General features: G+C 58.9%; 1 protein-coding gene across 1 annotated transcript; it reads right to left on the bottom strand.

Annotated features, from left to right (window-relative positions):
• Window positions 1–4,190: 4,190 nt before the first annotated feature.
• AP4M1 (adaptor related protein complex 4 subunit mu 1) lies at window positions 4,191–12,085 on the bottom strand (the record flags this gene model as incomplete). Its single annotated transcript, XM_061364072.1, has 16 exons — window positions 12,078–12,085; window positions 11,594–11,655; window positions 11,283–11,377; window positions 10,116–10,222; window positions 9,437–9,533; window positions 8,950–9,060; window positions 8,121–8,201; window positions 7,379–7,435; window positions 6,894–6,960; window positions 6,686–6,739; window positions 5,952–6,058; window positions 5,514–5,605; window positions 5,301–5,345; window positions 5,035–5,085; window positions 4,739–4,856; window positions 4,191–4,400 (listed from the first exon to the last, which is right to left on the bottom strand). Coding segments are annotated over exons 2-16 (1,350 nt in total), but the record flags the coding sequence as incomplete, so codon positions are not given.
• Window positions 12,086–12,264: the final 179 nt, after the last annotated feature.

Below are 12,264 nucleotides of genomic sequence, written 5' to 3'. Positions count from 1 at the left end.
TGGTGTAAACCAGTCTATACTGGTTTATAACGGTTTATACTGGTCTATACTGGTTTATACTGGCCCACACTGGCTTAAACTGGTCCATACTGGTCTATACTGGTTTATACTGGTCTGTACTGGTACATACTAGTGTCCTGCGCCTCCATACTGGTGTCCTGCGCCTCCATACTGATCCCCAATGGCACCTACTGGTATTAACTGGTGCCATACTGGTCTATACTGGTATATACTGACGTCCTGCCCCTCCATAATGGTCCCTAATGGCACAAACTGGTTCAAACTGGTGCCCTACTGGTCTATACTGGTCCCATACTGGTGTGAACTGGTCTATGCTGGAGTCCTGCGCCTCCATACTCGTCCCTAATGGCACAAACTGGTCCATACTGGTGCCCTAATGGCCTATACTGGTCCCATGCTGGTGTGAACTGGTCCAGACTGATGTCCTGCTCCCCCATAATGGTACCTAATGACACAAACTGGTTTATGCTGGTGCCCTACTGGTCTATACTAGTCGCATACTGGTGTGAACTGGCCTATACTGGAGTCCTGTGCCTCCATAATGGTTCATAATGGCACAAACTGGTCCATACTGGTGCCCTATTCCATCCTATTGGCTCCCCTCCTGCCTCCGCTCCTCCCGACCGCCAGGGGGCGCCCTCCAACGCGGTCTCAATCTCACCGCTTCCCCCTCCCCGCCTCCCACGAGGCCCCGCCCCTTCACTTCCGGTTCCGGCTGAAGGCTGTGGCGGCGGCAGCAGCAGCGGGTGAGCGGGAGTCACGTGGGAAGGGGGCCGGGGTCACGTGAAGGGGGCTCCTATGGGCGGGGATCCCTATGGGGGCCCCCATAAGGGTCTCTATGGGGGGGTCCTATAGGGAATCCCTATGGGGGGTGTCCCTATGGGGGGTTCTCTAAGAGGCGGTCCCGATAGGGGGAAATTATGGGGCTCCCCCCGTATCCGCTCCTATTGGCCGCCATTGACCCCCATTGCCCCTTTCACCACCATTACCCCCATTGCCCCCCATTATTGCCTATTACCCCCATTACTGCATTGCCCCCCATTCCTCCCCATTCCCCCCATTGCCCCCCACTATTCCCTATTACCCCCCATTGCCCCCATTCCCCATCATTGACCCCCATTCCCCCCTTACCCCCCATTCTCCCATTACCCCCCATTATTCCCTATTACCCCCCATTGCCCCCATTCACCCCCATTCCCCCCCATAGCCCCTCCAATGGCCTCGGAGGCTCCGCCCCCTTGGGCTGTGCCTTGGGAAGGGGCGGGGCCCGTGCGGCTCCTCCCCGCGCTGGCGGCGCCGCTGGTGACGTCACGGGATGCAGAGCGCCTCCTATTGGAGCTGCGGAGGTCCCGCCCCCTGCCGGGGCTGGGTCACGTGAAGAGGATGCGGGGGGGGGGTCCCGGAAGAGCCCCGGCCGTGCTGCTGCTGCTGGAGGAGGACGTGCCCCCCCCCGCGGAGTGGGGGCAGCCCCAGGGTAAAGGGGGGGTAATGGGGGGTAATGGGGATAATTGGGGATAATGGATGTAATGGGGGATAATGGATAATGGGGGGAATGGGGATAATGGGGGATAATGGGGATAATGGGGGGAATGGGGGAATGGGGGTAATGGGGATAATGGGGGTAATAGGGGTAATGGGGGTAATGGGGTAATGTGGGGGTAATGGGGGTAATGGGGGGTAATGGGGATAATGGGGGTAATGGGGTAATAGAGGATAATGGGGTAATGGGGGGCAATGGGGGTCAAAGGGGTTAATGGGGGGAATGGGGTAATAGGGGATAATGGAGGGAGTGGGGGGTAATGGGATAAATGGGGGTAATAGAAGATAATGGGGTTAATAGAGGATACAGGGGGGAATGGGGTAATAGGGTATAATGGGGGAATGGGGGGTAATAGGGGATAATGGGGGGGAATGGGGTAATAGGGGATAATGGGGATGGGGAGGCAATGGGGGTCACTTTCAATGTTGACCCCAAAACAGGAGACGGAGCCACCGATGCCATCCCTGATGACGTCACCAATGACGTCACCAATGACCCCTCCATTGTCACCAAGGGCACCAGCGCCGTCACCGATGACGTCACCGATGACGTCACCTCCCCCCCGCTCCCCCCCCTCCACGTCCTCTTGGGCCCTTCCATCTCCCCCCACCTCCTGGGCCCCCCTTTCCGCGTCCTGGTCCCCGCCCGCGCCCCACAACCGGGCCCGGAGACCGCGGCCCTGCTGGCCATGGGGGGGGAGCTCCTTTGGCCGTGGGTCCTCCGTGGGGCGCCCCCCCCATTGCCCTGCACCCCCCGTCACCCCCCCCCATTGACGCCAATGGAGCTGCCCGCCGTCCATGGGGCCATGGAGGCGGCCGTGGCGGCGGCCATGGATGGGGTCCGCGTTGGGATGGTACCGGCCGGGGGGGCGGTGCTGGACCCCGATACTGGGAGGGTGGTGGTGGCCGTGGGGGATGGGAGGAATGGGGGGCACCCCTTGGGGCACGCTGCTATGAGGTGCTTGGAGGAGGTGGCGCGGTGCCGGAGGGGGGATGGGGGGAATGGGGTCAATGGGGGTAATGGGGTCAATAGGGGGAATGGGGGTAATGGGGTCAATGAGGGGAATGGGGACAATGGGGAGAATAGGGGGAATAGGGGTAATGGGGTCTATGGGGGTAATGGGGACAGTGGGGGGAATGGGGTCCATGGAGGTAATGGGGGCAATGGGGAGAATAGGGGCAATGGGGGTAATGGGGACAGTGGAGTCAATGGGGGCAATGAGGGCAATGGGGGTAATGGGCACAGTGGGGGTAATGGGGTCAATGGGGGTAATGGGGACAATGGGGGTAATGGGCACAATGGGGGTAATAGGGTCAATGTGGGTAATGGGGGCAATGGGGAGAATAGGGGCAATGAGGGCAATGGGGGTAATGGGGTCAATGGGGGCAATGGGGGTAATGGGCTCAATGGGTTCAATGGGGCCGGGGGTTACCTGTGCCAGGGCTGGGACGTGATCCTGACCCGGGAGCCCTGTGCCCTCTGTGCCATGGCCCTGGTGCTGGCCCGGGCCCGCCGGGTGCTCTTTGGGGCGCCGGCCCCCCAAGGGGCCCTCAGCACCCGCTATGGGCTCCATGGCCGGGCCCGCCTCAACCATCGCTACCGGGCCTATGGGGGGGTGGCCCCCAAGGTGTGGGAGCCATTGGTGGGTATTGGGATGGAGCGGTGATGGGGGGGGGGATGGGAATCAATGGTGTCAATGGAGATCAATGGGAGTCAATTGGTATCAATGGAGGTCAATGGGAGTCAATTGGTATCAATGGAGCTCAATGGATGTCAATGGGAGTCAATTGGTATCAATGGAGATCAATGGGAATCAATGGAGCTCAATGGGTATCAATGGAGGTCAATGGGAATCAATGGTTGTCAATGGGAGTCAATTGGTATCAATGGAGATCAATGAGAATCAGTGGTTGTCAATGCGAGTCAGTTGGTATCAATGGAGATCAATGGGAGTCAATTGGTATCAATGGAGATCAATGGGAATCAATGGAGCTCAATGGGAGTCAATTGGTATCAATGGAGATCAATGGAGGTCAATGGGAGTCAATTGGTATCAATGGAGCTCAATGGGAGTCAGCTGGTATCAATGGAGGTCGATAGGAATCAATCAACGGACACAAGGAGGTGTTTTGAGAGGCTTTATTGGGGGATGGGGGTAAAGTAAGGGGGAGACATTGATATTGGGGTCAATAGGTTGGGGGGGGCAATGGGAGTCAACTGGTATCAATGGTTGTCAATGGGAATCAATGGAGCTCAACGGGAGTCGGTGTCAATGGAGGTCGATGGGAATCAATGGAACTCAGTGGGAGTCAATTGGTATCAATGGAGGTCGATGGGAATTGGTATCAATGGGAGTCAGTTGGTGTCAATGGGAATCAGTGGTATCAATGGAGCTCAATAGTTGTCAATGGGAGTCATTTGGTATCAATGGAGATCAATGGGAATCAATGGGAGTCAATTGGTATCAATGGGTCCCAATGGGTGTCAATGGGTGTCAATGGGGTATCAATGGGGATCAATGGCTGTCAATGGGTCCCAATGGGCATCAATGGGGTGTCAATGGGTATCAATGGGTCCCAATGGGGTGTCAATGGGGCTCAATGGCTGTCAATGGGGGGGGTGGGGGGGGATCTTCCATTCTCATGACGTAGGAGTCGCTGTGGGTGACGTAACGCAGCCAGCGGGGAGGGGGCGGGGCCGAGGAGCCCCGCCCCGCCCCTGGCCCCGCCCCCTCAGCCAGGCGCAGGAAGCGGAGCCTCAGCCCCGAGCAGGATTGGGCCGGGAGCTCGAAGCGGGCGGCAACGGGACCCAGGGCACGGAGCGGGAGCGGGGACCAGAGCTGGGGGGACACGGGAGGGACATGGGAGGGACATGGGAACGTCATGGGATGGACATGGGATGAACATGGGAACGTCATGGGATTGAGATGGGAGGGACATGGGATGGAGACGGGATTGACATGGGAACGTCATGGGAGGGACACGGGATTGACACGGCAGGGACATGGGAGGGACACGGGATGGAGATGGGATGGGGATGGGATGGACATGGGATGGACATGGGAGGGACATGGGAGTGACATAGGGTCCATATAGAACACGTGCCCTCCCCATCACCCCCAATGGGGTTCACCCCCCCACACCCAAGCACCCATGGGTGCCCCCCCTGCCCCCTTACCTTAAAGATGGCGCCCACTTGTGCCCCCCCCCGACACTTGGGGATGTCCCATTGGATGCAATGGGAACCGGGGGGGGCCTCAGCCCTCTGGTCGGGGCTGCTCAGCTCCTGCGCCACGCTATGGGGGGCAATGGGGGTATAATGGGTTATAATGGGGTTATAATGGGTTATAATGGGGTTATAATGGGTTATAATGGGGTTATAATGGGGGTTATAATAGGGTTACAATGGGGCGCAATGGGGTTACAATGAGGGGGGGCACCCCATAGAACCCCCCCCCCAATGGTAGCACCCACCTGGTCACCCCCTTGGGAATGGGCAGCTCCAGGTGGATGTTAATGGCGTGGCTGCAAAGGGGAGGGGCGAGAGGGTTAAGCCCCGCCCACTCACCCCATTGGCCACGCCCCCAAACCCCATTGGTCACGCCCCTAACCCCCCCCACTCCCTGACTGCTCCATGAGCCCGCCCCCTCCCATTCACACCCATTGGCTACGCCCCCTCCCGCTGACCCCGCCCCTCCCTTAACCACGCCCCCCCTATAGCCACGCCCCCCATCACCTACCTATTAGGGGGGAGGTCGCAGCGGAGCTTTAGGTGCAGCCGGAGCCTATGGGGACACCAATATAGGGTTAGAATGGGGGTGAACCCCCCCATATAGGGTTAGAATGGGGTGAACCCCCCCATATAGGGGTCAGAATAGGGGTGAACCCCCCCATATAGGGTTAGAATGGGGTGACCACCCCATATATGGTCAGAATGGGGGTCCCCCCCTTACCTCCCCATAGGGTCCCATTCCATATGGGGGTACAGGCGGAAGGGCAGCGGTGTGGGGACATCATCCAGGAGCTGGTACCGCATTAGGGTCACCTATGGGGTGGGGGGCAATAATGGGGTCCTATAGGGCTAAATGGGGTGACCCCCCCCATATAGGCTCCCAATAGGATGTCCCACCTCTATAGGGCTCTAATGGGGTGACCCCCCCCATATAAGCTCCCAATGGGATGTCCTACATCTATAGGGCTGTAATGGGGTGACCCCCCCCATATAGGCTCCCAATGGGATGTCCCACCTCTATAGGGCTGTAATGGGGTGACCCCCCCCATATAGGCTATGAATGGGATGAGCCCTCCCCATAGGCTCCCAATGGGATGAGCCCTCCCTATAGGGCCCTATTGGACTGTACCATACAGGAGCCCAATGGGGGGGGGGTTACCTCGCCCTGGGGGGGGGTCACCCTCAGCACCCGTTGGGCCTCGAACTCCTCCAGGTTAACGCAGGGGTGGAAGGAGACATCGTCCACACGGACCTGGGTGCCATAGCCTGGAGGGAGGGGGGGTATGGGTGCTATGGGGTCTATGGGGGGTATGGGGGGGTATGGGGGCTATGGGGGGTATGGGGGGTATGGGGGATATGGGGGCTATGGGGTCTATGGGGGGTATGGGGGGTATGGGGGGTATGGGGGCTATGGGGGCTATGGGGGGGTATGGGGGCTATGGGGGGTATAGGGGCTATGGGGGGTATGGGGGCTATGGGGGATGGGGGCTATGGGGGCTATGGGGTGTATGGGGGGTATGGGGGGTATGGGGGGTATGGGGGGTAAGAGGGGTATGGGGGGTATCGGGGGTATTGGGGTATGGGGGAATGGGGGCTATGGGGGGTATGGGGGTCAATGGGGGTTATGGGGGTATGGGGGTCAATGGGGAGTAATGGGTGTCAAACGGGTCAATGGGGGGAGTGGGGGGGTCAATGGCGATCAATGGGGTCAATGGGGGTCAACGGGGTTCAATAGTGTCAATGGGGGGTAATGGGGGTCAATCGGATCAATAGGGGCAATGGGGTCAATTGGGGTAGAGGGGTATCAATGGGGGTTAATGGGGATCAATGGGTGTCAATGGGGATCAATGGGTGTCAATGGGGATCAATGGGGGTCAATGGGGGGGGTCTCACCCCTTAACTCTGCTTTTCCCACGCAGAATTCCTCACTCAGGCCAAGGCGCAGCTCTGGGGGGGGGGCAATGGGGGTCAATGGGGGTCAATGGGGGCACCCATGGGTGCTGTGGGTGGGGGGGCACCCATAGGTGATGATGGGGGGGGTACCCATAGGTGATGATGGGGGGGGCACCCATGGGTGCTGGGGGGGGGCACCCATTCTCACCTCTGCAGTTGGGGATGTAGCACTTGAGGCGCATCTCCCCCTGCACATCCACCTTTAGGGGGGTACCCTGGGGGGGGCAGCAAAATTGGGGTGAAAACCCCCTAAATAGGGTCTTTTAACCCCATATATGGCGTTAAAAGTGGGGGACACCCCCATATATGGGGTTAAAAGGGGGGGACCCCCATATATGGGGTTAAAAGGGGGGACACCCCCATATATGGGGTTAAAAGGGGGGACACCCCCATATAGGGGGTTAAAAGGGGGGGACACCCCCATATATGGGGTTAAAAGGGGGGACACCCCCATATAGGGGGTTAAAAGGGGGGGACACCCCCATATATGGGGTTAAAAGGGGGGACACCCCCATATAGGGGGTTAAAAGGGGGGGACACCCCCATATATGGGGTTAAAAGGGGGGACACCCCCATATAGGGGGTTAAAAGGGGGGGACACCCCCATATATGGGGTTAAAGGGGGGTACCCACGTTGGAGCCCAGCACCACTGTGAGGCGCTCGAGGACGTCGACGAAGAGCTCCTCCCCCTGGGGGCGGGGACATAAAAAGGGGCGGGGTCAGGGGTGATCCTGCATTGGGATGGGATTGGGATGCATTGGGATGCATTAGGATGGGATTGGGATGCATTGGGATGCACTGGGATGCATTGGGATGTATTGGGATGGGATTGGGATGCATTGGGATGCATTGGGATGGGATTGGGTTGCATTGGGATGCATTGGGATGGGATTGGGTTGCATTGGGATGCATTGGGATGGGATTGGGATGCATTGGGATGCATTAGGATGCATTGGGGTGCACTGGGGTGCATTGGGATGGGATTGGGATGAATTGGGATGGGATTGGGATGCACTGGGATGCATTAGGGTGCATTGGGATGCATTGGGTGCATTGGGATGCATTGGGATGCACTGGGGTGCACTGGGATGCATTGGGTTGCATTAGGATGCATTGGGTTGCATTGGGCTGCATTGGGATGCATTGGGATGCATTGGGATGGGGATGCATTGGGTTGCATTGGGGTGCATTGGGTTGCATTGGGATGCACTGGGAGCACTGGGATGCATTGGGATGCATTGGGAGCACTGGGATGCATTGGGATGCATTGGGATGCATTGGAATGGGGATGCATTGGGTTGCATTGGGGTGCATTGGGATGCACTGGGACGCACTGGGAGGTACCGGCTATGGGGTGTGTGGGGGGGCACTCACCTGCTCCCCCCGGGGTGCCCCCAGGGGCCTCGTGGCAGCGGAGCCCGGAGCCACCTTGGAACGTTGGGTGTCAGCCCCAAACTGCAATGGGATCAATGGGATCAATGGGGTCAATGGGATCAATGGGGATCAATGGGATCAATGGGGTCAATGGGGATCAATGGGAGCAATGGGATCAATGGGGATCAATGGGATCAATGGGATCAATGGGGATCAATGGGATCAATGGGATCAATGGGGATCAATGGGATCAATGGGGATCAATGGGATCAATGGGGATCAATGGGATCAATGGGGTCAATGGGGATCAATGGGAGCAATGGGATCAATGGGGATCAATGGGGATCAATGGGATCAATGGGGTCAATGGGGATCAATGGGAGCAATGGGATCAATGGGGATCAATGGGATCAATGGGATCAATGGGGATCAATGGGATCAATGGGATCAATGGGGATCAATGGGATCAATGGGGATCAATGGGATCAATGGGGATCAATGGGATCAATGGGGTCAATGGGGATCAATGGGATCAATGGGATCAATGGGGATCAATGGGGATCAATGGGATCAATGGGGTCAATGGGATCAATGGGGATCAATGGGGATGGGGATGGGATGGGGATGGGATGGGGAGGCACTCAGGGTACACTGGGATGCACTGGTGGATACTGGGAAAGGACTGGGATATACTGGGACATACTGGGATGTACTGGGGGGGTAATTGGGGTGCATTGGGATGCACTGGGATGCACTGGGATGCACTGGGATGCATTGGGATGCACTGGGCTGCACTGGGGTGCACTGGGAGCCCCCCCATGGCCCTCACCAGCCCAATGGAGCCCAGGTCCAGGAGGCTGAAGGGGGGGGGGCTCACGGGGGGGCTCTGGGTGAGGCTGCGCAGGAGCTCGGGGGCCGTGCTCTGGATGTACCCATAGTCCTGGGGGGGGTAATGGGGGGCACCCCAAAGAGGGGCTCCAGCATCCCCCATAGGGAAACATGGACCCGAATCCCTTTAAACGGCCCCAAACCCCTTTAAACGCCCCCAAACCCCTTTAAACGCCCCCAAACCCCCTTAAACCACCCTAAAACCCCTTTAAATGCCCCCAAACCCCCTTTATACGCCCCCAACCTCCCCGATGTGCCCCGCCCCCCCGATGTGGTCCCGCCCCCTCCGATGCCCCAGCCCAGTGGCCCCGCCCCCACCCCCCACCCCCACCGCCCCGTGGCCCCGCCCCCCGATGCAGTCCCGCCCCCGATGTGGCCCCTCCCACCCCGACGTGGCCCCGCCCCCCCCGGCGTGGCCCCGCCCCCACCAGCATCTCCTCCAGCAGCTCGGCCGCCAGCGCCAGGTTCCCCCCCAGGTTCTGCTCGCTCAGGGGCCCGCAGAAATCCCTCAGCAGCGCCACCAACCTGCGGGGGGGAACGGACACGGAACGGACCCAAACGGGCCCAAAATGGCCCAAAACGGACCCAAAACGGCTCCAAACGCCCCCAAACTCCCCCAAACGCCCAAAACTCTTCCAAAACGCCCACCAAAACGGCCGCAAACACTCGCAAAATGCCCCAAAAGACCCCAAACCCCCCCCAAATGGCTCCAAATGCCGCCAAAACGCCTAAAAAGCCCCCAAAATGCCTAGAAACGCCCCAAACGCCCAAAAAACGCCTAAAAACGCCCCCAACACTCCTAAAAACGCCCCAAACACCCAAAAACCGCCTAAAAACGCCCCCAAAACACCTAAATATGCCCCCAAACACCGTAGAAACGCCCCCAAATGCCTAAGAACGCCCCAAAACACCCCTAAATGCCTAAAAACACCCCCCAAACGCCTAAAAACACCCCAAAACGCCTAAAATCGCCCCAAAACGCCTAAAAACGCCCCCAAAAAGCCCCAAAATGCCCCAAAACACCTAAAAACGCCCCAAACGCCCCCAAACGCCCTCAAAACGCCCCTAAACACACCCCAAAACGCCCCCAAACGCCCCCTTGGGTACCTGTTGAGGAACTCGAGCAGGGTGAACGGGGAGGCCTCGGCCCTGGTGGTGGCCACGAAGTAGAGCCCCGAGTGGCGCACGTGGACAAAGTGGAGCCCCCCTAGGGCCTGGGGGGCAATGGGGGGCAATGGGGGTAATGGGGGCAATGGGGCAATGGGGGCAATGGGGGCAATGGGGCAATGGGGCAATGGGGGCAATGGGGCAATGGGGCAATGGGGGCAATGGGGCAATGGGGCAATGGGGGGCAATGGGGGTAATGGGGGGCAATGGGGCAATGGGGGGCAATGGGGGCAATGGGGGCAATGGGGGGCAATGGGGGCAATGGGGCAATGGGGGCAATGGGGGGCAATGGGGGCAATGGGGGGCAATGGGGCAATGGGGGGCAATGGGAGTCAATGGGAGTCAATGGGGGTCAATGGGACTCAATGGGAGTCAATGGGGTTCAATGGGAGTCAATGGGGTCAATGGGAGTCAATGGATGTCAATGGGACTCAATGGGAGTCAATGGCGACACTGCCGCCTTGTGGCCACCAGGGCGAACTGCACCCTGGGCCCATTGAAGTCAATGGGAACCCATTGCCCCCCATTGCCCCATTACCCCCCATTACCCCCATTACCCCCATTGCCCCCATTGCCCCATAGCCCCCATTACCCCCATTACCCCCATTACCCCCATTACCCCGACAATGATAGTCAAGTACCAATTGGGGTCAATGGGACAATGGGACTCAATGGGAGTCAATGGGAACACTGCCGCCTTGTGGCCACCAGGGCGAACTGCACCCTGGGCCCATTGAAGTCAATGGGACTCCCATTGCCCCCCATTGCCCCATAACCCCCCATTACCCCCATTACCCCCATTGCCCCCATTGCCCCATAGCCCCCCATTACCCCCATTACCCCCATAGCCCCCCATTACAATGATAGTCAATGGTAGCCAATTGGGGTCAATGGGACAATGGGACTCAATGGGAGTCAATGGCGACACTGCCGCCTTGTGGCCATCAGGGCGAACAGCACCCTGCGCCCATTGAAGTCAATGGGACTCCCATTGCCCCCCATTGCCCCATAACCCCCCATTACCCCCATTACCCCCATTGCCCCATAGCCCCCCATTACCCCCATTACCCCCATAGCCCCCCATTACCCCATTGCCCCCCATGGTACCATGAACACCGGTGCTTGGTCCCCCGGCAGCGCGGTGACCCCGCGGTAGAAGACATCGGCCACATCCGTGATGGGGTCCAAGGGGTCCCCACGGACTATGGGGGGGTCAAGGAGAAATGGGGGGGCACAATGGGGGACCCCACAATGGGGGGGAGGCTATAATGGATGGGATAGAACCATATATAGGGTCACAATGGGAGGGGGGCATCCCTATATAGGGTCAGATTCGGGGGGGCACCCCCTTATAGGGTCATAATGGGGGTGATCCCCCCCATATAGGGCTATGGTTAAGGGGGGGGGGGGAAGGATACAATCCCTATGGAGCAACCGGTCTCCCTTGGAAGAGAGGATGAAGAGCTGGGATAGCATCACCCTATGGGGGACACACACAGTGGGGGTCAATGGGGTGCCCCATAGACTCCTATTACCTCCCATAGATCCCCATTACCCCCATGGATCCCCATTACCCCCCATAGACCCCCATTACCCCCCATAGATCCCTATTACCCCCCCATTACCCCCCATAGATCCCCATTACTCCCCATAGCCCCATGAACCCCCCCCCATAACCCATTAGCACCCCCAAGCGCCTTAATCCCGCCCCCACATGCACCCCATAACCCGGAGCCCCAATCACACGCAATTGATTCCCATTGGGCTCCAATTGATTCCCATTACCCCCATTGATCCCCCCCAAACCCCATTGATCCCCATTGCCCCCCATTGATCCCCATTGCCCCCCATTGATCCCCTTTGCCCCCACCATAAAGGGCCGCGGCCCCTTTAAGACGGGACCTGCTCCTCGCCGCCGGTCTTGATGGGAAACGGGGGGGCGTGGCCTAGGGCGCGCCGCCAGAGCTCGCTGCCTATTGGCTGAGAGGAGGAATAGGGTGTGGCTTGTTACCGTACCCCCTCTGCTCGCTGCCTATTGGTTTAGAGGCCGGAAAGGGGGCGTGACCAAAGCGGAAGGGCGGAGGGAGGA

This window comes from Neopsephotus bourkii, unplaced genomic scaffold, assembly GCF_033783945.1.
Source record: "Neopsephotus bourkii isolate Nb327-2 ecotype Australia unplaced genomic scaffold, CSIRO-AGI_Nbou_v1 NB_1186, whole genome shotgun sequence".
Lineage (NCBI taxonomy): Eukaryota > Metazoa > Chordata > Aves > Psittaciformes > Psittacidae > Neopsephotus > Neopsephotus bourkii.
The sequence above is the reverse complement of the archived record's forward strand: the minus strand, read 5'-3'. Positions and strand labels throughout refer to the sequence as shown.